We start from the raw sequence: 27990 nt of genomic DNA, 5'->3' as shown, positions 1-27990 counted from the left end.
CCCTTAGAAAACGCCCATCGGACGGGAGCAAAGAGACACAGCAAATAAATTCAGATGTTTTATTCTGTAAAGCACATATACACATACTTCAAACACGGAAAATTAACCTGGGAGTGAATGCCGTAACAGATCAGCTACTGACCATCATGCAGCAAGGTAGGTGAAAGGGACCCACTGGCCTCGTAACCCACGGTGCCTGCAGCAGGGCTGCAAACCGGGACCTGATTCCCGACAGACTGCCAAAGATGACGCAACAGAAACAGCAGATTCCTAATGGTGAGAAAAACTTACGAAGAGAATCACAACTGATTCAAGTGACACAGTGACAGCACAAAAGGAAAAGGGAAAGAGATCAATATGATCTGAAACAACACTTCAACAGCAAGGTGCTGGCCTTTGTTGGACCCCCAGGCCACGATGCCTGAAGGCGAGCAGTGCTCCTACGAGGGGCCGCCCCTCCATGGCACACGGACCCCATCTGTGACACTGCAGAGGACCAGCCTTTGTCTGTAGCGCCCCCGCAGCAGCAGGTCCTTGGACTTCCTGAAAGCCAGGGGAGTGTCTGCCGTCACTAGACATCTTTGCCCAGTCCATGGCATCCCCTCTGCCCGGCCTTCCTTCACACACCTGAGTGACCCACGTTTCCACCTCTGAGAATGACCTGCTAGGGTAAATGCTGGGTTTTAAAGTGTGTGTCCTGGCCTTAGGACAAGTCCTACTGGCCAGGCATTTTTGGCACTTCCTTTCCTCATGCCTAATGGTATCCTTCCTCCCCTGGCTATAGTTCTAGCCATTCCCTATAATTAAAACAAGGGTAATTACTATTAGCAACAAGCTGGATTAAACAAACCAGTGAACGTGACTTTTTCAACCTGTCTTTCTCCTTACTCTGCCAGTTACAAATCTCTCCCTACACTCCACTCATCAGGATTTTTTAATTCATTATTGAGTAGCAGCTTAACCTACAGTCTGTTGGTCTTAATGATACTGATGTTTCTAAAGGCCAAGCCAAGCAGCTTTTTCAATCTCATCTCATAAGAGTCTCGCAGTCTCCAAAGAAAAAACTAAATTACCAAGCTAGCCATGCATCATGTAAGCAACTCATGGCATACACATAACTGGACAGACATTATGATTACTGCGCCTGAAACGTACTGAAAGGAAAAGATATACATTAACATATCAAGTTACTACGGCAGTTACTTTAACAATCTTCAGTAAAAGCCTACAATTGTTTTCCATTCAAGAATGCCTGGGATGAAATGTTCTAGGCCGGTCTGTATTTCAGACTGCAGGACTGCCTCTCGCTTAGAACAGACTGCCCAGACCTGGAGCTAAGGAAAGGAGCGCCGACAGTCGTGTCTAAGGCTTCACTTGCCCTTCAGCTATACCACTGCTTGTAAGACCACAGAAGTCATTAATGATATGAGCTTTAAGGCAAAGAGCTAGTAAGAAAATCAGCAGGAATACAAGTAACAAGAAAGGACTATAAAAGATAACGCACAATTGTCTTTTTTTTAATGACGATGGATTAGGAGGAAAATGGGGTAATAGAACTAGATCACCAAAATGTCACAGGAAAGAGATGCTCTGGGTTTCCCTTATACATGGCAAATCAGAATTGCTTTCATTCAGATTTCACAGGCATCGTTTTTATAACATTACTGATCTACGAGTTGCCATTTTCCTTCTGAAGACATGTTAACTGCATAGAAATAAAGGCAAGAAAAAAGGAAGAAAAACTACTCCCTCTTCAAGGGAAACATGAAATCCTTTCGTAACTCTTAGATCAAAAATCATCATTCTCTTTCCACATTGTCATTTGCATTCCAGAAAATGAAACAGCTAATTTTTACTCTAGAGACATTTACTTACTTTTTAAGCCCTTGTGAGTGAGGAAGGTGCTTTAACTTTTAGTATAGAGGGAAGTGACAACAGAGGAGAAAAAGATGGAACTTTCTGTGCCAACTCAGCTCCACAAGATCATGCTCCTCTCCATCCACATGGAAAATGGAACTTAGATCTTTGACCATGTAGGTGAATCTTAAATATTTCACTTTTTACACAAGGTGAAAGCACAAGCCTGTCCTAACCAGAGTAGTATTAAAATGTGACTATTTTTTTCCAAAGGAAAATAAAGAAAACTTAGATAGGTATGTTTCCTTGCAAGCAAAACAGAGAAAAGGTATTATTGTTGTTACTATGATTATTAAGCCAGACACACAAAATCCACAAGAGGAACTGGTGGCTTGGGAAACGAATGCACTGTCATGTCAAAGATGCAGACTGTCTCGAACCAAAGCAAACCTCACCCTAGCAGCAACGAGACGCCCGTGACCGTGGTAAACAGCATGGCCCACTGCAACGCAGGGAGACGAGGGGTCATTGGAGTCATGTCGCCAGGTCCACAGGAGGCTGCAGGCTCGGGCTGCACCCAGGGCGAAGCACATGCATCACTGGATCGATTTCTGAACAGGTTTTTATAAATATATACAAATCAGTTACAGGCACTTGAAATGTCTTTGGCTGGAATAACCCAACATTGCAAGATAATGTATTCACAGAGTGTCCAGGCCCAGGCTGGCGTCAGCAGGCGATGATTACGGCTTGCTCAGTCTCTCAGAAAACGGGCAGTTGTGGGATTAGGTATCAGCCAAAGCCACCTAGAAGAGAGCAGGACAAGCATCTAGTCACACAGCACAGCTCGGGAGCTCAGCCCCGCCGGCCCCACCCAAGACCAGGAGCCACACATGCATCTGTCCAGCAGGGGAATGAAAACCCCGAGAACAAAATCCCACCGAGGAGGGAATGAAGAGAAATCTAGTACGTCTCCTGCCGGAAGCAGCCAATCTAGTAGAAGATCTAGTAGAGTCTCTATGCTGAGCTCAAAGAGTTAACTGTTTGGATATCCTAACGGATCAGTGTTCTAACTTCTCAAGCGGATGGAAGAGGAGGGGACGCAGCCATCCAGGGCAGCTGCTCTGCTTTCTGGAGGTTGGGGGTTTGCGGGTTGGGAGCAATTCCCAGTCAGTACCGCTCACAGCTAAGGCTTGGATATATGGTTGAAAACCCAACACCATAATTTAGGCTGAGGGTAGACTACTTGTAGCAAAAAGACAAGAACCAGTTTCTCTGGAGGAAAGCTGCCACCCACGGGCGAGGCAATGAGGAATAATGGAGATGGTCACACACGGACCACAGCCAAACGCGGGGCCAGACGCCACCACTGCTCACCTTCTCCGGACAAAATTCAGGACTGTTCTGACGCAGTTTGCTGGGTCTGCCCTTGATAACCGCGTAGCAAAACATTGTTATCACCATCACGAAGAGGAAGTAACTGGTGTGCATGAGATGCAAATTTATTAATGAACGATCATCCTAAATAAAGAGAATAAACCAGAAACATCTGTACTGAGTTACTGAAAGATTTTATGCTGGGTTTCTGGAAACAGGGCTCACAACCCCCAACTTACCTCAACTTTAATTACTACACTGGAACAGGTTTCTCCTACTGTCTTCCAAACTACTAACGCTGGATGTCATTAAGTGAGGAGGTTGTGTTCCTGAGACCAGAGCCTTCCGAGAGCAGTCCTCGCCCTGGCTCCTGCACCCCACATGCCGGAATACCCCACCAACCACCCCAGTCTCCTCCTGAGAAAGCCCCAGAGACCCAGAGCCTTTGACCCCCCCTTTCCTCTGCCCTCCTGCTCTGACTGTCCTCAGGGTGCATGGCTGACGGCCTGCGTTCCTAAGCCCTTGCTGCTCCAGGAGGGCCTGTGTCTGTCACCTCTCTCCCGAGAGGCTTCCTCCCTCTGCCCTTCCCCGTACGCAAGCCCCTGGCTCACCACGTCCTTGACCTCGCACCTGCGATCCACTGCCAGGCCCTGCGACCTGCTAGATCCTGACCCTGCTCCCCCTCCTTCTCCTTTCCATACTTCCAGGCCCTCCCACTTAGATGCCTCTGATGGGCACGCCAGTCTTACTAACAGTGCCTTACAAATCCCCCACAGGCCCATGCAGGCAGTAGCTGCCTCCTCTGAGGACAAGGTCTAGGTGCCTCAGCGAAGGACACAGGACTTCCTAGAATCTAGCCCCTGCCCACCATCCAACCTGATCGCCACTGCAGGCTCCTGGCCTACCAACTTCTACAAACTGGTAAAACTGAGACATAAGGAAAGAGAAAAGGACCAGGCACAAAGAAAAGAAATCCACCTAACATATACTGACAGGAGGAAAAGGGCATTTATAAAAACTCAGTGTGGTCTATAAACGTGTAAGCAGGTCCCCAGAAGTCTAGATGATGGCTTCCTCCCCTTTCTTCCTGAAGTAAAATCCTATTCAGGGCTCAGTATCCATCCAGAGATCCAGCTCTTCCTGATTCCTTCTACCTTCCCAAATTCCAAACCGCTTACCGCTCACACCAACACTACCCAGCTATCCTTCTGAGTGGCTGTGTGCAGGGATGAGCCTGTATAGCGTCTCCCGTAACCCCTGTGGGTCAGGCACACAACACTGGCTCAAAGCAGGAAACAAAGGACAAGCAGAGTTTCCCAAATTGGCACCAGTCCACCCAATCTCCCAACTCAGCTGGAAATCTAGGATGGCAGGGCAAGCTAAGCCAAGCGTGTCGGCAGGACCTAGTCCAGCAGCTCCTGGACACATAGACAGACAGACACACAGACACAGACACACACAGAGACAATTTTTCTCACTTACATCTGGAACAATAACTGTGAGCTTGGGATTTAAAGCATGATAGACTTTTCCAATGGCCCCTTTGTAACACCAGAAAGGGTTGTAATCTTGAGCGTATTTTGTGTTGGCATCTCGGGCAGTCGTGAAGATCTTGTACCAGAGCGTGGCATTGCTGTACGTGTCAGGAACACAGTGTGGTGGCTGTCTGCAGGGGAAGGGAAAAGACATGCACGATGGCCTGAGACACTTACGGTCTTCCCCACAGCCCCTGGCCCAACACTGACCACAGCCACACGTGTAGAAAGGAAAAACATACATGTTACTTTGAGATAAATACCATTATGTTTTTAGTTCAGGCATCTTTTTTTAAATTTAACAAACATATAACAGAATAAGAAGTAAGCATTCAACATTTAGGAGATTGGGCGTTAAGACTTTTGGCTTCAGAATTCAAACCATGGTCCCTCTAGCATATGATAGGGCCCGAGAGAGAGGAACCTGCTCCTTTCAGCCCATTTCCTCAAATTGTCTAAATTCTTAGTCACACAGAAGTTTGACATACAAACTTCCCCATCGGATATTACAACCAGCAGCAAATAATGTTTAACTTATCTGACCTTGTCCTACAAACCTCTTAATGTCTAAAATAGATAATACCAGCATCATTGTTCTTACTAAAAAAGGATTCACCATGGGATTTTTAAAATAGGCTACATCGTGTGTATTTTGTGTTTATAGATCATTATCTCCTTTACAGAAAAAGGAGAGGCAAAAAAAAACCCTTGAAGGCAAAGCAGTAGCATTGACGGTTGCTCAGAAAATACGAAGCAAAAGTTTCAGAAATAGCGACCGTTTCACGGAAAATGAGATTTGATTTATGCTCTCAATTTAAAAACCAACTCTGAATAATGGAGATGAACCAAAACCTTTCTCTTTCGGGAGCCTTAATTCCAGCTCATGGTCACAGGCGCTGCTGCTCCTTACCTTCTCTGTGACGCGCTTCTTCTACAGCAGGGGAGGCAGCCTACACAGGCAACACAACCAGCCTCTGAGGAACTCCTCTCTGTTATTACACGCAGGAGCTCTACCTCAGACTTCCAAATTAAACCTACAGCATCCCTTAGTGTCGGGGCAGGGAATGCCATGCAGGCCACCCCAAGAATTGCCTGAAGCAGCCCAGGCATAGTCATGGGCAGCAGGGCTTTGCACATGCCCCCACGCTCGGGACAGCACTTACACGGTGACGGGGAACACGCCAGGGTTGGCTGTGAGGGTCATGCAGGCTGTGAACACCACCTGCTCACAGTGACCATGAAGGGCACAGTCGTCCGCGCTCCAAGCTGTGGGCAGGGTGAAGGTGATGTTTACCTCCTCGTGGGCTTCCCTGCCTGTGGAACAGAAACGGTTTTTGTGGTAAAGAAAGACAAGAATCCACGTGTTTATTATTCTTTGGGATTTGAATGAATCCTGAAGTCCCATATTAGCCCACATAAGCAGGACTCCTGCCAAGGTGGGATTTCAGGAACAACAGTGTTTGGAGCTGGACTGTGAGGCCTGCTCAGCTGGCAGAGCCTCCCGACGGCAAATGGAGACAGACCACTTCCAGCCAGGGCTGGGGACGCCAAGCAAGCGAGGCAGTGCCCCAGTCGGGAAGTGGGGGGCCAGGCAAGTTATTCTCACCACTGTTCAGCATCTGCACAGCACTCTTCCCGTTTCCAAACTGCTTGTATATTTATCCCTTCGCTTAAATAAATGTACCAGGGCCCCACGGACATGACCAAAGAGGTGTTTCTGCTCCCTCTGACATATAATAGACTTAAGAAAGGTCATGGGACCAGTAAGCGAGGAAGCTTAAATGAAAACCATGGTATTCCAACACCACAGCAGAAGAGAAGGTCCACTCACAACACGGAAAATCCAGACATCGCCCTATCTTAGTTCCATGGGAACAGCACTCACCTGTAACAGCAGGGAGGATGTTGGCAGGCGCTCCCATGTTCTTTAAGAACGTTAAAGACTCTTGGTAACCAAAGAACCAAAGACTACTCTTCCAAGGCCGGGCCTCCAGAGTGAAGCCTTCCCTGATTAGCCTAGCATCCACTTCCTCTGCTTTGTCCTGAATCACAGGTCTGTCATGGGTGGAGCACTGCTCAGAGGACTGTGCTCAGCGTTTTACAGTATTCGTTTTTATTACTATTTAACAAGCACTTATATAGCATTTGCCTTATGCCAACTACTGTAAGTGCTCACTCGTGTTATCCTGTGCCTTCTATAATCCCAAAATGCCAAAGGGAAGAGATCAAATCTTAGGCTTTTTCTACTTCATTCCAGCAGCTAGCACAGAGCTGGGCTAATGGCAGACATTCAAACATTTGTGGACTAATAGCAGTATTTGTGGTATGTCTTTCAATCTCCAACATGATAAACCGGAATAGATTTGTCTATGTGCTCATAAATATTAAGACCAGAAATAGGCCTTATAGTTTCTTCCACTTCTCATTCTCACAGGCTTTTTATTGAAAGACGACTGTGTACCAAGCACTTTCTTAAATGTGTAGTATAAATAGTTCCTTCTTGATTTCCTCTAGTTCTAACTCAACAAAAGAGGAGACACATGCAAAAATAAAAAGTCTGATGAATAAAACCGCACACTGATAATATTCTCTCTTGTAACAGTTGTTGCCTGAGAAAGTCTGAAAGGAAAATGGCTAACACTCACATACCTGAAAGTCCAATCTGATGCCCTAAGATGGTCGAGTACAGATGCGTGACGTTGCGAGAGTAGCCTCCAAAGGGTCTGAGTGGGTCCAGGGTCAGGGTGATTGCGACTGAGATATTAACGGGGCCTGACTCCTCCAGGACCTGTGGGGACTGGGTGGACACTCTGGTCTGCCCACTGGTCATTGTGCTTTCTGGAGACGTGGTGTCATTTGTGAGGTGCTTTAGCGTTTCATTCTCTGACACACACAAGTCCAAGTCATTAAACCGCAGCAGGAAAGTATTCCAATCCTTCAGGAACATGAAACAGAGAGAAACAAGTGTGAGCAGTATGAAAGCATGCTACTGGCGGTCCACGGCCATGACCCTCCAGGTGGCATCTCGCCATCGAGGAGACACCACACTGAGAGTCAGTCATTTAGAACAACAATGACAATGCAGCCATCAGTCTCTTGCAGTAGCATAATAGTGTAGTTTTCCAAGCACTCTCATACTCATAAAATACAAACTCTTCACTGGTGTGAGATATTAAATAAGCTGTGGGATTAAACCAACCTATTCAAGAAAATACGAAAAAATACAAAACAGCATTATTTTACTTATAGAAAATGACTTAGGCTCAGACTCAAACTTGAAAAGAAAGCTTGAACAAAAGTAGTAAAACATTAAAAGCATTAATCCAAATTCATTTAGCAGTTGCGATTATTTTCTTAAAATAAGGCTACCTCGAAATAATTCCTCAAAAGGTCAATTCCATGCACCCTGCTTTCTCACTAGAGTAAGTACCAATACTCATGGGACTGCCTCCCCTCTTGTGGACTTGGATGCCACCCAGAACAGGAACAATTTCAAAAGGGAGAAAGGATGTTTTCAGACTTCTCTTAATATCTACACCCTGAAGGGATAGTTTAAATCATAAGCAGTTTTAAAAAGACACACACAGCTTATTATGTCATGGGTTAAGCTGATAAAATATAGTAAAGTACCCACCAGCGTTTACTTTAATTTTAGCAGAAACCCAAAGATGAATTCATGCTGAAAGAGCAACAACAAAACCTAACCTAGGCTGTTACATACACCTTCTTTCTCCCAAGCAACATTCCTCTACAAAAAGGTGACAAATGTGAAAACAGTGTAAGTCACACTTCTAGTTACACTTCCACTGGCATTCTTTTAATACCATCTGAGCAACCCCCTCTCAGCCAAGCAGGCCTGCTTCTCCAGAGTCAGTCCATCAGATACGGCACAGTAAGACTGCAGCTAGACATTATCACATTACATTTTCCAACACCTATAACCTCAGCAGACCATTCAAGAACATTAAGGCTGAAAATAAGGGTCAGGAAAATAGTCTCATCCCTTCATATTCCAGACACAAGGAAACTGGGGCCCAGACCAAATTACAGACTCCCCAGTTCTGTAGTTGAAAGCAGAACCAGGAATACATTTTCTGATTCACAGCCCCCAGCTCCCCGCAAGTCGAGGTTCCTTGTTTAATCACTCAGCAGTCCACAGCAAACTCCTGCAGCTCCAGGCACCAGGGCACTGCTTCCTGTAGGCCCCTGGCCACTTCCAGTCTGCCAAAGTCAACGGCAGGCCCCACCCTGATATAAGGACTGGCTACATCTTAACCATTGGTCTTGGATGAGCGTTCAGCATGGACTCAAGCGCTGAGGGAAGGCAATGCCAGGCTGCTGCAGAGCTTTGGTTGTGACTAGAATGTTCGTTTCAGCCCTAATGTGGGTGCAGCCTGTTTGCACAACCTTTAAAGATTCAGGCAGGGTCAGAAAAGAGGGAAAATTAAGCCAGTCAGAATGCCTCCTGGTAAGAAACTCTCTGAAAGGGTCTCATGGAAGAAGTAGCTTTAACTGTTTCAGGGAGCTCACGTGGGATGGCGGTCCCTCTCGCCAACCTATGATCTGCAATGCCACTGAGCCTAACACAAAGCCACAAACCCCGTTCACTCACAACTCTCCTCTCCTTCACAAGGCACACTGCGCAGCAACACCACGACTGCAGTCTCCACTCCCCCATTCCCACACGGAAAAGGATAAGTGAACAGAGGGCTCCCCACTAATCTACAGAGACAGGAACTCCTCTGTCCTAAAAGAAACCTCATCCATCAGTACATTCATCATTATCTTTATTTCAGCATAACTTCCAACGGGTACAACAAATTTATAATAGGTAATATTGTCACTCACCTCTATTAAACAAGAATTACTAACTTTTTATTGTTTTGAGATGCAAAAATTACACGATTTTAAATCTGCATTATGAGTGTTCAACCATTATATGTCTAGATTAAGGATTAAAGAGCAATGCCCTAATAATTTAAAGTGACCAAAACATAAAATCTGGAAAGCAAGTTTGTAGATAACTGCAGTTTTCCTTAATAAAAAAGACAAATACTGGGGGGTGCCAAAAAAAATGTATACAAGTAGACACTTTGGTCAACGTTGCTCAAGCAGTAGTTTGCTGTAATCAGAAGTGTCTGGACATTGATGGTAACCACTTGTAACCATCAAACGTGACTTGTATTCATTTTTGTTACCAGTATAAATTATTACAATTTTAATAGTTTTCCTTTTTTAAAATGTGTATACATTTTTTTGGCACCCTGTGTATATTTGGAAATAAGACCCTGCTTTCTAATTTCTTTAGGATCCCTCTTACCCAATGAAAAAGCTGTCCGTATAGCTGGTAAAACCCCATGATGATATGTGACTTTAACAAATGTTTAGTTTTTAAAAATAGCAATGAGCTGATTTCATATGTGTTAGGTCTCTGAATGTTAGAGACCTTGACTCAATGTTAGGTCTCTGAATGTCAGGTCTCAGAGACCTTGACTTACAGACAGAGCCATGTCTGCAAGGAAACAACAAAATGTCTGTTGGCCTGCGCCTGCAGACAGGGCCAAACTAGTGATAACAGAAAACGCCACAAAACAGCTACTGCCTTACAGGCAGTCAGCATTTTCTGTTCAAACAATGCTACCCTGTCAGCACAGCCCCTATAAAACCTTCCTCACATCCTCCCTCCGGGCTGCAAGTCTCCTTTAGACATACAGCCCGGGCTGTAGCCATCTTTTGCTCAGCCCGATACTTTTTTCTCTTTTACAGTAAAAACGTTAACTTGCCTGACCGTTTTTGACGCAAGAATTTTACAAATATACTGTCCAAAATACCTGCTTCATTGCTGAAATAGTCTAACTGAAACTGGTAGCATCACTTAAATCAGTAACTATCTGACTAGATATTTCCTAAGAAAGTGAGTCACAGGGAGATGAAAAACAAAATTCTGATTAAGCATGAGCTTTCTCACAGGGACAAAAAAGTCACAACCAAAGAAAAGCATGTGAGGGCCCAGAGGTCTTTTTCCCCCCACTGTATAAAGTGCAGCCAGCCTGAGGGGAAAACTTAGAATATACTATACCTCTGCCATTTCCGGTGACTTAATCTCCTTGATTTTGAAGAAATAGCCCAAGGTCAGGAAAGCTATGGCCATGGCGCTGACACTGATCATAAACACCACCAGGGGGGGCCGGCTGCTGACGTACAGCTTCAGGTTATCCAGGGGGTTAATGGTGAGCATTATTCTCATCCGCTCCACCTGAAAGGAAAGAACCAGAAGACTCAGGGACTGACCAGCCAAAGAAACCTATGCTTCGCTCTTTTGTTTCCTTTCACGGAGTTGCAGGGTGAGTTGGTCACTTATTAATGAACTTGAGAAATACATGATCATAAATCTTCAAAAGACTAACAAGAAAAACAACTGTCATTATTTCCAACTGGTAAGATCTTGAAAGATATGCATTCCCTTTCGGTTTAATCTTCTAATTATTCTATTACACATTCTACTTCCACGTTACTTAAGGAAATGTTTATATAAGTCAGTAATATGACACAAATACACGCCAACAGGGACAAAAATAAACTGAGGATGCTCACTTCCTACCACTGAAAAGCTGACTTCTATCCACTCAACATGTTGTTCACTGCCCTACTCATACCCATCCCAGCACCAGGCACAGAGGCACGCAGCCAAAACTGGTTTTTCTCACTCCCCACAAAGGCTTCTCACTGGGCTGGGAGGTCAGTGATAGTACCCGTCATGGCCCACAGGGCTTCACGATCTGGACGCGCCGCCACGTCAACGATGAATCTCCAACAAACAACTCCCCTGTCCCTCCTGGGCTGACACACTGGTCTCGCTACTTTTCAGGATCAGCTTTTCAATTTCCGCCAGGTCAGCTGAGCCTTTGTGAGGGGTGACAGTGAATGTGTGGAATAACTTGGGCAGCACTGCCATTTTAACAAGACTGTCTTCCAGTTCATGAACTTGGAGTATCTTTCCATTTATTTAGGCTTTCTTGAATTCATTTTAACAGTGTTTTGTAGTTTTCAAAGTCTAAGTTCGCACTTTTTTTTTGTTAAATCTATTTTTTTCTTCTTGGAATAACTGAACATGTCCTATCGGAAGGTGTTTACCTCTGCCTGGAGTACTTTCCCCCAGAACTTTCACACTCTTGTTCCTTCTTAAAACACAGGTCTCCACTCCCAGCTCGTCAGAGGCTTTCCCTGACCACCCTCAGCCTCTGGCCTCCCAATACCCCGCTTTGGATGCTTCACAGTTTAGTGCCAGACAAGAAAGAGCATAATTGGTTTTCCACTTGTTTGTTGTCTGTCACCCTTCATTTGCGAGCTCTGTGACAGCAGAGATGTTGCCCAGTGCTGGCCCCAGCCCCCAAAACAGTGAGCAGACTACACCAACTGAAAAAGCAACTCAAAAATCTGTGCCAGCTTTTAAATGTGAAGAAAAAGATGCATCAACAGCCCTTAAGAACTAGCAGCAACCACTTACAATAAGCCAGGCTTTTACTCATCTGTCGTCACGAGAGTCCTTGAAGAAGGGAAAATGGCCTTTCTGCTCTACCCAGACGCAACCCCAGGTCTTAAGCTGGCAATCCAGGTATGCCTTGCATGCTTTTAGCACGTGTACATATAAACAGATACAATTACTGATGTTGCATTTGAAAACTTGGGGAAAAAAATGGTATTGCATATATCCTTGTGCTGTTTTCACTCAACGTTCCGTTCCTACGATTTAACTCTGATCTGTGTAGATCTAGTCCATTGAATTTACCCACTGTACTTTGTGCAATTGTATTACCATTGAGTTTCTTGGACTAAGGAGCCCAGCTAGGTTCTTCCCACCATTCCACTGACCATGGGCACCGAAGCAAGCTCAAGAGTGGCTCCAGCCCCACGAGTCCACAGGGCAGGCTCATCTGACTTCATGCTGTCAAACCGCTCTCCCAAGAAGCTGCACCAGTTTGCACTTCCCCAGCCATGAAGGGGCTCGCTGTGATGGCAGAGATGCCTACCATTCATTCGTTCATTGCCTACAATTTGTGCCAACACTTGATATTCTAAGGCATGTAGACTTGGACCAAGATAGACATGAAATGGTATCTCACCACTCTTTTAAATTGCCATCTCCCTGAAACCAAATTTCTTTACGAGCCATTCAGATTTCTTCCTGGGTGAACTGCCTGAATCTTTGACCAATACTAGCAGGATATTTTTGTACTTCTTATTACTATTTAGGAGTTCTTTTTATATTCAGGATACTGAGCCTTTACCAATTTCACGTTATATACATGTATAACTACTTCACATGTGTGGATTTTCTCTAATAACATTTATGGTATCTTTTGCCGTATGAAAGGGTCTTCATGTTTTTTTAAACAATTCTACCAAGATCTAATTCACTTACCACACAACTCATCCATTTAAAGTATACAATTCAATGTACAGAATTGAGCCAACATCACTATAATCAATTTTCACACATTTTTTATCATTTCATTAAAAAAAAAACCCACACTATGTGGCAAGTAAGCGCTTGTTTCCCCCAGCTTTCAACAACCACTACTGTACTTTCTGTCTCTACAGATTTGCCTATTCTTGACATTTAAATGAAATCATATAATGTAATCTTTTGTGACTGACTTCTTTCACTGAGCATTGTCTTCAAGGTTCATCCATGTCGTAGCACGTACCAGTACATCATTCCTTTACATTGCCAAAAATATTCCATTGTATACAGTATTTCATTTATTCATAAACATTTTGTTTATATATTCATCAGTCGAAGAACATTTTGGTTTCCACATTTTAGCTACTGTGACCATGTGCATGTGAGTTTTGGTGCAGACGTGTGCTTTCATTTGTCTTAGTTATACACCAAGGAGTGTCACTGATGGGCCATATGGTAACTATGTTTAACCTTTTCAGGATCTGCCAGACTATTTCCCAAAGTGACTGCCCAATTTTGCATTCTCACCAGCAGTGTAACGAGTATTCCAATTTCTTCATAACCTTACCAACACTTGTGATCTTTTTTATTATAGCCACCCTAGTGGGCATGACATCGTATCTCATGGTAATTTGATTTGTATTTCCTTGAAAATTCCTTGACCTTAATATATTTAAATGTATCAATCTTTTCCTTTGATTATGTATATACATACTATTTAAGAATTCCTTCCCATCTTTGTATGTCATAAAGTTTTTCTTCATTATTTTCCTCTCTACAAGTTTTATAGTTTTACTTTTTTACTTTTAGTTTCTTACCTACTTGGAAATTGATTTGTAAGTCCAGAATCAGGTAGGTTTCCAGTTTAATCTATTTTTATATAGGTGTCTGATTGTTTAATGCCATTTGTTGAACTTGGTTTTTTTATTGATCATGGATTTATAATGCCACCTGTCACATATACTAAATTCCCATATATATGTAGGTTCGTATCTCGGCTTTTTCTTGTGTTTCATCGCTATGTGTGTCTCCCCCTACCTCAGTATCATGCTGTTTTAAATCTTGCTATCTACTACAAGAAGTGTTCCACTGTTATTACAGTTTACTGTTATTATTCGAAAACGTCTTGGCTATTCTTAGTCCTTTACTCTGCCTCTCTAGTGATTCCCTGAGACCCCCACCTCACCCAATTGCGGGCACACCTATGCAGCTTCCAGTGTCTTTTCAACATAAACGGCTTGCCTTGGCTCACATTGTGGACTTCCCTAAAATCTCTTAGAGGTTCACAAACCCCAAACAGCATCTGCCCTCAGCGTGTCCCATACCTCTGGCTAATTGGCCCCAAGACCAGCACTAGTGGCAGACAACCTTGGTTCACAGCTTAGCGTCTCTCAGACATGCCTAGTGTGGGTAAAAGACATCTGCAGATTGTTTTGTGGCTCATGTAAGGTGACCTCAGGTAGGGCACAGGCAGAGGCTGAACTTGGTCTGCAGCAGGGCCCCTTCCAGGAGACCCCAGGGCTGGCACACCTGGTGGCTGGCTTCAGACCATGACAGAGCACCACCAGGTTACCTCCACAGACGACACTCCCAAAAGGCAGACTGGGCAGGCACCAGAGCCCTGCTAAAGAGAATCCTGCTCTATAGGGTCATACCCTGCACAACAGCTCCTCCACTGTAGTCACGGCCAATCCTCACAACAAATAGCCTGAGGGTCAATCCCTCCCATTGATATGCATATAGCAACCAAGGCTCAACTACAACAAGAGTGTACACACAAAAGCCACAAGCAACACACCTGGAGCACCTGGCTCAGATAAACAGGAAGACTGTGCCACTGGGCCCCACAGGACATCTGTTACATAAGGTCACTGTATGAAGGCTGGAGACATAACAGCTCTACCTAATACACAGAAACAAACACAGGGAGAAAGCCATAATGGGGAGACAAATAAACATGTCTCAAATAAAAGTACAAAACAAGTCTCCAGAAAAGAACTAAACAAAATGGAGACAAGCCATCTATCTACCAGATGCATAGTTGAAAACACTGGTTTTAAGGATGCTCAATGATCTCAGAGAGAATTTCAATAAAGAGACAGGAAACTTAAAACTGAAGACAGAAAACATGAAAAAGAACTAGTCAGAAATGAAGACTACAATAACTGAAACGAAGAATACAATATAAGGAATCAACAGTAGATTAGATGAAACAGAAGTTAGAGCCAGAAATCTGGAAGATAAGGTAGTGGAAAACACCCAACCAAAACAGCAAAAAGAGAAAAGAATTTTTAAAATGAGGATAGTTTAAGGGGTTTTAGGGACAAATCGAACATACCAGCATTAGCATCATGGGGGTGCCAGAATGAGAAGAGAGAGAGCAAGGGATTTGAAACTCTATTTGAAGAAATAGAATGGAAAACTTTCCGAATCTGACATAGAAGTCCAGGAAGTGCTGAAGTTCAAACAAAATGAACTCAAAGAGGCCCACAGCAAGACACATCATAATTAAAATGCTAAAGTTGGAAGACACAGTGAGAAACTAAAAGAAACAAGAGAAAAAGCAGTTAGTTACGTACACGGGAGTTCCTATAAGACTATAAGCTGATTTCTAAATGCAAGCTGCAGGCCAGAATGAACTGACATGAAATATTCAAAGTGATGAAAAGTAAGGACATACAACCAAGATTATTCTACCCAGCAAAGCTATCATTTAGAATAGAAGGAGAGATAAAGTTTCCTAAACAAGAAAAAGCTAAAGGAATTCATCACCATAAACCAGTATTACAAGAAATGTTGAAGGGACTTCTTTAAGAAAAAAAGATCAAAAACAAAAATTTTTAAAAATGCTCATTGATAAAGGAAAACAGTAAAAGCAGTGGATAAACCAACTATAAACCTAGTACAAAGGTTAAAAGGCAAAAGTAAGAAGATCATGGTAATTACAACAAATTAAAGGACACAAACACATACACACAAGAAGTAAATAATAATGACAAAAACATAAACGTGGAGGGGTTGAATAAAAACTGTAGTGATTTTAGTATGTGTTCAAACTTAAATGAACATCAACTTAAAATAGACCGTTATAAATAGTTTGGTATATAGAAAGCACATGGTCACCACAAACCAAAAATCTACCAGAGATATATAAGAAATTAATTAATCCAAACACAATAGCTAACATCATACTCAAGGGTAAAAAGTTGAAAGTGTTTCTTTAAGATCAGGGACAAGACAAGGATTCCACTTTCACCACTTTTATTCAACATAATATTGGAAATCCTAGCCACAGCAATCAGAGAAAAAAAGAAAGAGAGAGAGAGAGAGAGAGAGGGAGAGAGAGAGAGAGAGAGAGAGAGAGAGAGAGAGAGAGAGAGAGAGACGGGGAGGCGGGGAGAAGGGGAGGAAGGGAGGAGGGGAGGAGGGGAGGAGGGGAGGAGGGGAGGAGGGGAGGAAAGGCAACCAAATTGGCAATAAATTTCCAAAATGGCATATCCAAAATGGCACAAAACTGTTATTATTTGCAAATGACGATACTATAGAGAATCCCAAAGATTCCACCAAAAAACTATTAGAACTGATAAATGAATTCAGTAAAGTACCAGGATACAAAATTAACATTCAACACTATAGAAAATCACGCATACATACAAGAGAAGAGAGCTAGAGAATAAGAAAGCAACAAGGAACAAAGAAACAACCAGAAAATCATTAATAAAATGGCAATAACTACACACCTATTAATAATAACTTTAAAAGCAAATGGAATAAAAGCTCCAATCAAAAGACATAGGGTAGCTGAATGGATAAAAAACCAAGACCTGTACAGATATGCTGTCTGTAAGAGATCCACATCAGATAGAAAGACACACACAGATAGGAACTAAAGGAATAGAAAGATATTTCTTGTAAATGGAAATGAAAACAAGGTGGGGTAGCAATACTTATATCAGATAAATAGACTTTAAAGCAAGGGCTGCAACAGGAGACAAAGAAGGGCATTTCATGATGATAAAGGAATCAATCTCCAACCCCCCTCCCATCTGGCAAACATCAACATGTTCTCTGTAGCTATAAGTTAGTTTCTGTTTTGTCTACTTCGTTATTTTGTTTTTTAGATTCCACATGAGTGAGATCATATGTATTTGTCTTTCTCTGACTTATTTCACTTAGCATAATACCCTCTAGGTCCATCCATGTTGTCATAAATGGCAAGATTTCATTCTTATTATGGCCAAGTAATATTCCATGGTATAAATGTACCACATCTTCTTTATCCAGTCATATAATCATGGATACTTGGGTTGCTTTCATATCATGGCCATTGTAATAAGACTGCAGTGAACATAGCAGCGCACATGTCTGTTTGAATTAGTGTTCTGGATTTTTTCAGATAAATACTCAGTCATACGGTAGTTCTATTTTTAATTTTTTGAGGGACCTCAATACTGTTTTCCATAGTGGCTGCACCAATTTACAATCCCAACAACAGGGCAAGAGGGTCCCATTTCTCCACATGCTTGCCAACAATTGTTTGTTGATTTATCGATAATAGCCATCCTAACAGGTGTGAGGTGATATCTCATTGTTTTTTATTTGCATTTGCCTGATGATTAGTGACATTAAACATCTTTTCATATGTATATTGGCCATCTGTATGTACTCTTTGGAGAAATGTCTATTCAGGTCCCCTATCCATTTTTTAATCGGATTTGTGTGTGTGTGTGTGTGTGTGTGTTATATGAGTTCTTTATATATTTTGGAAGTTAGCCCCTTCCTTATCAGATGTACCATTAGCGAATATTTTCTCCCATTCAGTAGGTTGTCTTTTCGTTTTTTTTATGGTTTCCTTTGCTGTGCAAAAACTCCTTTGTTTGATATAGTCCCATTAGTTTAATTTTCTTTTGTTTCCTTTACCCAAGGAGATAGATCAGGAAAAACATTACTAAAATAAGTATGACTTTACTGCCTATGTTTTCTTCTAGGAGTTTTACAGTTTGGGGTCTTAAAGTCTTTCATCCATTTTGAGTTTGCTCTTGTATATGATGCAAGAAAGTGAAGCAGTTTTATTCTTTTGCATGTACCTGTCCAGTTTTCCCAACACTATTTATCGAAGAGCCTATCCTTACCCCATTGTATATTCTTGCCTCCTTTGTCATAGATTAATTGACCATATAGGCATGGGTTTATGCCCATTTCTGAGTTCTCCATTCTGTTCCATTGATCTGCATGTCTGTTTTCATGCCAGTACCACGCCGTTTTTATTACTGTAGCCGTGTAGTACAGTCTGGTATCACATAGCATGATACCTCCAACTTTGTTCTTTGTCACGATTGTTTTGGCTATTTGAAGTCTTTTGTGGCTCCATAAAATTTTTAGGATTATCTGTCTTAGTTCTGTGAAGAATACCATTGATATTTTGAAAGGATTGCATTGAATCTGTATATTGCTTTGGGTAGAATGGATATTTTAACGATGTTAATTGTGCCTATCCATCAGCACAGTATATCCTTTTCTTTATTTGTATCTTCTTCAGCATCTTTCTTCAGTGTCTTATAACCTTCTGAGTACAGGCCTTTTACCTCCTTGGTTAAATTTATTCCTAGGCATTTTATTCTTTTTAATGCAATTGTAAATGGGATTGTATTTTTAATTTCTCTTTCTGGTAATTTGTTAGTGGTGTATAAAAACACAACCAATTTCTTTGTTGTTGTTTTTAACCTTCTATCATGAATATGTATTACCTTTGTAATAATTTCTAACAATAAAACTTATAAATGTAAATATTCTTCAATTTTTACTGGGGTTGTGGCCAAAATAAAACTTCATTAAATTTTCATTCCATTCACGTTCTTCATTAGCAAAGGTGATAAACAGGAAAAAACAGAACTTAAAAGCAATTTCTAAAAACAAAACAGACAAAAAACCAAGACAATCCTCTCATACATCCTGCACTAAAGGAAGGGAAGCTTGCAGTGATTTTTACTGGGGAGTCTGGGAGAAAGCAAGGGCAAAATGACAACGAACACTTAGACTGGGGACCGTCCGCAGTGCTGTGTGCTCCGGGGCAGGTGACCACAGGAGTTCTGCAGACAAGCGTGCGCACAGGCTGAGAGGCCAGGGGAGAGCACCCAGGGGAGGGTGACCATGTGCCAAAAGGGTGTCCAGGAGGGTGAGCTGTCCTGCTGGGCAGGGGAAAGGAGTTTCATGAAGGAAGAGGTCAGCCAAGCATTGCTGAGAAGTGAACAAACACTAAGAGTAAGAAAATCCAAGGCTTTCTGTTCTTCAAAAATTACTCAGGTGAAATAGCTCTGCATAATTCTCCAACGGGCAAGATCACTGGTGACCTCGGAAACCATACTCTGGTAGGAGAGAGATCAAATGGTAAGAAGGTAAACTGAGGCAACAGGTGGTCACAACTAGTTCAAATGAAAGGGACAAGGGACAGTGGAATTAAGCGAAGTGAGGAAACAAACACATCTGTAAACAGAGAAAGGAGCTACATAGTAAGGAGAAAAGCTTCACAAGGGACCAGTGAGGGCAGAAATTTGATTATAATATTTTCTTAGAAAGGAAATTCACATTCATTATGCCAGATATACGAGTCCTTTTGGTCTCTCTCTCCCTCTCTCCAAATCCCACATACTTCAAAGTATATCATATGGCTATTTGTCCAAGTTTAAAATGAACCACCTTTGGACTGGATAGGGATTCGATATTCCCAGATGCTATTTCCTGAACAGTCCCTAACTTACTTTCATTTATGATACACGACACCACTGCCTGTGACCCAGACCAAAAAGTTCACTTCACACGAACAACAAAATCACCATTCACCTTAAACTAGATTTTCTACCATAGACTAAATGGGAAATCCCTCAAAAGCTATCCTATAAAGTCATGTCTTTTTCAAAGTTTTGGAGAGGCTGGGATTTGAAGGTGGGGGTGGCACAGAGAGGATGAGAGAGAAAGGAGGAGAGAGCCAAACCTGCTCTGTATCCCACCTCAGGAAACACACCTGTCTTGTGCTTCGAGAATGGCAGGGACTCACCTTGCTGTGGAACAGAGGCCTAAAGTAGCATTTCTTAAATATTCTGCAATGTTTGAAATATTTGAAGAGCTATAAGGCCAAGGGTTGCAAACCCTGAGCCGAATAAAGAACACTCATGAATGAGATGCCAGATTACCCAAGACTTAGCGAGATGAGCACGCGTGCTGGTATCAAGGAACCTGCACAAGCACCCAGCTACCGAGAGCACTGACAGAAACCACCTTCCCACCCCACCACCAAGCAGCGAGTGTACACACAACAGACCCTCAGAGGGGCAAATAAGTAGCAAGGAAAACTTCAGTCTCCAGTGAGGGCTTGGAGTCTAGAGCTGGAGTCTGCATTTCCGTCCTTACCCTACCTTTAACACCTCTCATTCAGCATCCGAGGGCCCACTTCTCTCGGCTTCTAGGACTCACTCTCTTGGCTCTCCTCTCACGTCATTTATCCAGCCACCTCATCCTCCTCACTCTTCTTCAGAAGTTGGTGGTGTCTGAGCCTCTGCTCAAGGCAGACACACTCATTCACAGCTTCCTGGCAATTTTCCTCTAACTCAACATGCTAACCACCACCCACTGGAACTCTCTGCTTAGATGACCCACTGTACCTTAAGCCAACAAGGCCAAAACTTATCCAAGCTGCCAAATGAGCTCGTCTTTATAACGAAAGACAGCCATGTGATGTGACCCCTGCCAGCCATTCTTGACTCTCACTCTCCTACGACCTAAGTTACCAGTCCTGTGGTTTCCATCTCTTCAATGTCTCCCTCTGCTCCATGCCCACTGCCACTGCGTCCTCCAGCCAGAATGAACTCCCAGTGCAGCCAGCTCCAGTTGTATCTCTCTGCCGCACTGTTGTCTGTGCACTCCCTATCTCAGGCAGCGCCGGGAGCTGAGACGGTACTCAATAATAACACCTAGCATTATTTCCCACTTTTCGTGAGACAGGCACACTGTTCTAAGAGTTTTACACGTTTTACATGATCCTCACAGCATCTGTATTTTACAGCTAAGGAAATTAAGGCATAAGGATGCCAGCTAACTGGATTCAAACCCTGGTAGCCTCCAGAGCCCACGCATTAACCATTAAGTGCTCTACTGCCTCCCAGTAAAGGACTCAGTCCCGTCGAATGAGATAAAAACTGAAAAGCATCCTTACAGTTTTTTTGCAATTCAGACATCAATAGTGATATAAGAGAAACCCCTTTCACTAGGGTGCTGTGATGAAGGCAGAAACCAGATTACAAAGAGCTAAGCAGAGAGTATCATTTTTAACAGCTACCACTTAAAATGCGCCAAGTGCCTGGCACCATGCCAAGTGCTTTATGTACAAAATATGTTTCAATCTTCACAAAACTGCTAGTTAGATATTACTGTCCTCGTTTTACAGAAGAAGAAATTGAGTCAAAAGAGGCTAAGTAAACAGAGACAGACTGACTTAACTCATGTGACCGCAAAAGCTGTGCCATCAATCACAATGTGAGGATTGATAAGTAGGTTTGAAGTCAGTCAAGTTGAAAACAAATACACAAAGTCACATGTCACAGATACATAAAGTGTATTTCAGCCACTGACTCCAATAAAGGCACAATATTGACCTCTTTGAAATTTAAAATGGTTAACTTCTTTTCCATCTCTTTACCAAGACAATTCCTACCTCAACATCGCATCAATTACAGTATAAAGCAGAGTAGAATCATCTGCCAATGCTGTTTCTTAATCTAATGCAATTCTTAGTGAAGAGAGACGTTCACAATAACTCAATAACAAGTTAATGCTCAAAAGAAATTTCAACAGAAAGCACAGTTTTAGTTGCTAAACATGACCTTTAAGCAGCATCGTACTCAAATGAAGATAAAATGGAAAGAAACATGAGCTGATATTATTCATGTCTGCAACCAGACTTATTTCCAAAATTCAGATTTTAGCTGTATTTGTACTCACTTATGATTAATGAATGCACTGCTCTTTTCAAAGTCATGATATAAAACCATGGTAACTTCCAATGTGCCCACTCTCTTTTTTAAAAAATAAGTTTACCACAGTCCTGATATTGAAAATAATTTATCTTTGTTCTCTCGTTTTCTTTTTAATTGCTGACCATCTTAAAGTCCATATCAAAATTTAATACTTTGGGATTTAATTAACAGATCTTTAATGAGAGTAGATCTTAAAAGTTATCACCACAAGAAAAAAAAACTGGGCACATAAGCAGCATGGCAGAATGAGAGGACGCCCAGCTCCCTCCCCTTGAAGTTACAACAAGTTGGACAGCTACAATTCAACAAAGGATTCCCAGCTCAACACACAAACACGTCTGAGACCCACACTGAGACATCTGAAGGTGGGCATTATCAGAGCAAATAGCACAGACGGCATGAGGAGGGGGAAGGACAGAGACAGCAGCCGTGTGTAGTGCCGCGCAGAAGGTGGCCGTGACGTGACAGGTAGACGTGATAGCAGTGAAGGGGAGGGGTACAACCCACCCTGGGCAAACCAGAGGGCCTAGGTGGCTGGCACACATTGAGTCTGGGCCCAAGGTCAGGGGAAGAATAGCAGTTCAAAAAGTCACAGCACTCCACAGCCTGCCAGCACCAATAAAGGATTCCACAGACATGGAACCCACCTACCCGATCCCTCTGTGGCTCGCCTGTCAGTAAAATCCTCACTCAGCAGATGGCAGAGGGCTGAAAAATCATTCCAGCCTAAGTGGTCTGTACTCACTAGCTAAACTCACAAGGAAGATTCGAACCATGGATGAGCAAACCCACTCCCCCCAGCCCCTACCGCCCACCCATTCCCTACTCATTGCAGCCACAGCCTGCGAGAGGCAGCTGGGTCAACTCATCAGACACAGCAACTCTGCCAGCAGCTTCTGGCTATAGGAAGCTGGCGCCAGGAATGCACTGGACAGCAGACTGATAATCCCCCACTTCCAATCCACAGGAGTGGTACCCCGAGACCGAGGCAGTCTGGTCATGAAGAGGAGGCCCACCTCATCAGGAAATATGAGGTATTTTCCACAGTGGAGGTGACACCACCCCACAGAGATCCCAGAAACCCCAGCAGCGCAGGTAAGAGAAAATAAAAACTTGTGTTTCTGTGCCACGTACTAGAAAAGACCCCTACTTATCAACCTGCTAAATGAATAACCAAGGTAACAAGGGAATTTAGAAAGAAATGGAAAAATCTCCAGAAAATAAACTTAAAAGACATGAAAGACTGTGATTTAAATGACAGAATTCAAGACAGCAGTTCTGAAAAAACTCAGTGAGACAAAAGACTCAGAAAAGCAATTCAACGAACTCAGAAATAAAATCAATGAACAAAAGCAGTACTTTACCAAAGAGATTGAAACTATGAAAAAGAACCAAAAAGAAATTCTGGAACTGAGGCACTCAATGAAAGAGACGAAGAATGAAGTTGAAAGATTAGGAAATACAGCTGACCAGATGGAGGAGGAAAGAAGTGATACCAAAGATAGAAATCTGAAAATGACACAGATGTAAGAGAGAGACTTGAGAATTAAAAGAAATGGAAGAACTCTACAAGAACTTTCTGACTCCATCAGAAAGAGCAACATAAGAATAATGGGTATACCAGAAAAAGAAGAGAGGGAGAAGGGAACAGAGAGCCTATTTAAACAAATAATCAACAAGAATTTCCCAAACCTATGGAAAGAACTGGATCCTCCGATCCAAGAAGCTAACAGAATACTTAATTACCTCAATCCAAAAGGCTTTCTCCAAGCCACATTACATCAAAACTGTCAAAAATTAACGACAAAGAATTCTCAAGCCAGCAGGGAAAAGAAAGAAACCCCATTAGATTATCACTGGATTTTTCAACAGAAACCCTATAAGCTAAGAGAGAATGGAATCAAATTTTCAAATTATCGAAAGAGAGAAATCACCTGTGAAGAATAATAAAAAACAAAGTTACCCTTTAGATATGAAGGATAAAATAAAGGCTTTTCCACACATACAAAAGCTAAGGGAATTTACAAGACTTGCATTACAAGAAAGACTAAAGGGTGCTCTTCTACCTGAAACAAAAAGACAAAAGGATACAAAACTGTGATTAAAATGACTAACAGACAGACAGGCAGGAAATTGCAACACTTGTTCAGAATAGGGTATTAAATACTTAAATATAACATAAAGGCTAAAGGAGGTAAAAATGTTTTTTAAAAAAATAGCTACTGCAATTTAGGAATGAACTCACAGAATTAAAAGGGATAATCTGTGACGACAAAAACATAAAAGGGGAGGCGGCAAGGGACTGAACCTGCACAGGAGAATGGAGATAAGATGCAATCAGGAAATAAGGTACAACTGTATACACGAAAAAAATTCCAGAACTAAGACACATAACATTTGAAAGAAAGAAATAAAGAGGGAAAAAACTCCTAAAATACCACCAAACTAAAATAACAGACAGAAACACTGCGAAAAGAAACAATGGAGACACAGAGCTACCAGAAAACAAAATATAAAATGGCTATAGAAAACTCTCCTATCACACTCCCTGACTTCAAATTATACTACAAAGCTACAATAATCAAAACAGCCTGGTATTGTCAGAAAAACAGACATACAGTCCAATGGAACAGAACTGTGAGCTCAGAAATAGACCCACATGTATATGGGCAACTGATTTTCAACAAAGGAGCCAAAAACATACAATGAAGAAAAGAAAACCTCTTCAATACATAGTGCTGGAAAAACTGGAAATCCACATGCAAAAGAATGAAACTAGACTGCTATTTGACACCATACACAAAAATTAACCCAAAATAGATCAAAGATCAAGACCCAAAACAATAAAATACATAGAAGAGAGGATTTTATGAATTTGAGCCCAAAGGCAAGGAAAGTAAAAGCAAAAAAATAAATGAGTGGGACGACATTATGAAATCATATAACATCCAAACTCAGTATACTAAGATTGGGGAGACTTTTTTTTTAATAGTACCTCTAACTGAATAGCACCAAAGTCCAATGGGCAAATGATAGCACTTACCAGACTATCATCACCAAAACTTGTGATGTAGTCCCCAGGACTATACTTAGGTATACAAAGTAATTATACACAGAAAGAGAGCTATAGACTACTCTTGCTAATTTATTCCGTATGTACCTGGGACAAATCAGTTAAGGATTTCTATGTTTATCAAAATAAATCCTAAGTGGAGCTTCAGTTTGCTAAAAACCTTCTTTCCTCCATTTCCTCTTTCCTTTAAAGGTTTCTTCAACAATATTAGGTTAAGAGAAACAAATATCATTTCTGTGAAGTGAACTACGTCGATGTCATTAAAAACACTCAGAAAATGGCTAAAGAGCTTGCCATTTATCACTTGGCTGGCTGTAGCTGCAGTGACAGAGCTGTGCTCCTTAAAACTAAACACAGGCACTGAAACAACTCCTAGACACCAAATTTAATTTCCTGATTGTTAATACCAAACAGGAATTAAAATCAGCACCTTTTTCATTGTCCTTAAAATAAGTTCGGCACTAATTTATGTCACTGGCTGCCTAAAAGAACGAGACAAACTCATCAAATGAAAACAGTTCTTTAGAACCTAAAATCTACCAAAAGCCCGACTGGGTCGCACAAGTTTTTCTGTCTCAGAAAAGCATTTATCCCTTAGCTGGCTGCCTGTGTCAAAATTTCTAGACACTTCCTGCCCAGCTCCCTAATCTGGGTGCTGTGCTGTTCCACCAACTGGCCCTGGCTTTTTCATTTCCCAGCTATTCTGAATGATCCAAAACCTCCTGACCCTTCAAGGTCCACCTCAAATGTCACTTCCTTTATGAGGCCTTTTCTGATCCAAGCCATAACAACGTCCCTAATAGCTGGTAACGCCACGTACAATCGGGTCCTGCCACATTCTATAGCCTATTTCTTTCTCTAGGTAAGTTCTTTGCCCACAGAAACTACTTTTGTACTTAGGCCTGTCTCTCTTCCCCGCAGCAGCTGCAGCCAGGGCCCAAATAGAAAAGGTGTGCTCGGTCCCATTTGGTGATCTCAGAGCTCGGAGGCCGGGGCAGAGGCTTCCAGCCCTTCTCAATCAGGCCTCGACATTCTTCCCGCAACTTGACTAGGAAGTCCTTGCGCCTGGACAGTAAACACACTGGGGTCAAGAAGCATATCTTAGCTTCACAACAGGTCTATTTCCTTTCAGAATCCTTGGATGAAATGAGGAAGCAAGGAGGCGCTCTCACAGTTCCAGCACTCCTGGGCCTTTCGTCCACAGAGAGGCTCCAAATGCTCAGAGCCTACGCTGACCAGAGAGATTACTAGAAGGACCAACCGTTTTCTCAAGCATTCATCGCCAGGCGTGGAGCCCGCCGCCCCACAGAGGCCCCCTACGCCGGGAGCCGAGTCCTTCCGGCCAGAGCAGGCTGCACAGCTCACCACTCGGCCCTCGGTGACGCTGCACCCGCTCGTGACCACCGAACCACAGACACCGGATTCTGCAGCAAAGGCCCCTCGCCGGCCGTCCACCGCTTCTGGGGCTCACACAACGTAAAACACACAACGGGCCTAATTTTATTCCTGACGGTGCCCGGCCAGGGAACCAGAACTAAACGCCTCGACATTACCTTGGAACCACTCAATTTATAAACGTGAGAGAGAAGATTCCAATCCGCTCATTTCCGGATATTCACCAAGCTTGATACATAAAATACCACGATTTCATTTTAAGTTTCTGCACATACGTGGTCCTTCCCTCCCATCTTCTTTCTGAGATGCATATAACTTGGAAACATCGAAGTAACGCAAACACTACCCAAACTCAAAAACGACAAACTACCGGAACGTTCCGCGGGCCAAATGCACAAAAGCCAAGCCTCAACTCCACACGTGCAAGTCCAGCCATTTCGGGGGCAAGCGGGGGCCCTTGCTCCGGGACGGGGGTGGACAAAGCCCGGTGCCGGGTGCTGAGGCCAAGGCCACCAGGGCAGGCCACCCGGGCTAACGTGGGGCGGCCCCACGGAGGCCGCGGCGGGCGCTGCAGCCCCGAGGGGAGAAGAAGCGGCCGGGCCCAGCGCGCAGCCCTCCCGCCCCGCCGTCAGCCCGGCATGGCCCACGCCCGGCTCACCCGCCCGGCGGGCAGCGGCGCAGCCCGGGCCCAGCGCGGCCAGCTGCTCGGCGGACGCCCGGGGCCGCTGCGAGCTCACTGGCGGCGGCGAGCAGCGGGCCCGGGGCCGCTCGGCACCATCCTCCCCGCCGCGCCGGGAGCAGCGTCCGGCTCCGCGGGGCCCGCGCGAGGACCAGAGGCCAGAACGGTTCACGCCGCCGAGACGCGGGACAGTCCGGCTCCCGCAGCCGGGCTTTCCGGGTAGGATGAAAACGCCACCGCCAGCTCTGCCGTGACCTCCGACACCGGCGTCCGACGGCGGCGCAGCCGGGACAAGCTTCCTCGGCTGAGGGCCGCGGGAACGCTGCCGGCTGATTGTGTCACGTGGGGCGGGGTGTGCGTACGTGGGCTGTGCGCATACGTGTGACGTGTGCGCGGGGGGGGGATTGTGAGACGAGGCCTGGATGAGTGTGCGTGCGTGGGGCACGGCTGTGGGTGTGGGTGCGGGTCTGTGCAGGTGCTTGTGTGTGGTGCGTGACGGGTGGGAGTCGAGGTGTGTGCATGCCTGTCTGTGTTTCTGCGCCGTGTCTTAATCACTGCAGGTTACAACGCTTTGTGAAATA

The 27990-nt window shown here is 43.6% G+C and overlaps 1 protein-coding gene across 1 annotated transcript; it reads right to left on the bottom strand.

The window, feature by feature from the left end:
* Nucleotides 1–45: 45 nt before the first annotated feature.
* TMEM248 (transmembrane protein 248) lies at nt 46–27681 on the bottom strand. The gene is made up of 7 exons (XM_081054215.1): nt 27389–27681; nt 10849–11025; nt 7419–7704; nt 5933–6083; nt 4717–4900; nt 3235–3378; nt 46–2663 (listed from the first exon to the last, which is right to left on the bottom strand). The coding sequence occupies exons 2-7, from the start codon at nt 11014–11016 to the stop codon at nt 2643–2645; spliced, it is 954 nt and encodes a 317-aa protein (XP_080910341.1). The 5' UTR covers nt 11017–11025; nt 27389–27681; the 3' UTR covers nt 46–2642.
* Between the last annotated feature and the right edge of the window lie 309 nt (nt 27682–27990).

This window comes from Rhinolophus hipposideros (genome assembly GCF_964194185.1).
Source record: "Rhinolophus hipposideros genome assembly, chromosome: 7".
Taxonomy (NCBI): Eukaryota; Metazoa; Chordata; class Mammalia; order Chiroptera; family Rhinolophidae; genus Rhinolophus; species Rhinolophus hipposideros.
This window is presented reverse-complemented; position numbering and strand designations above follow the sequence as displayed.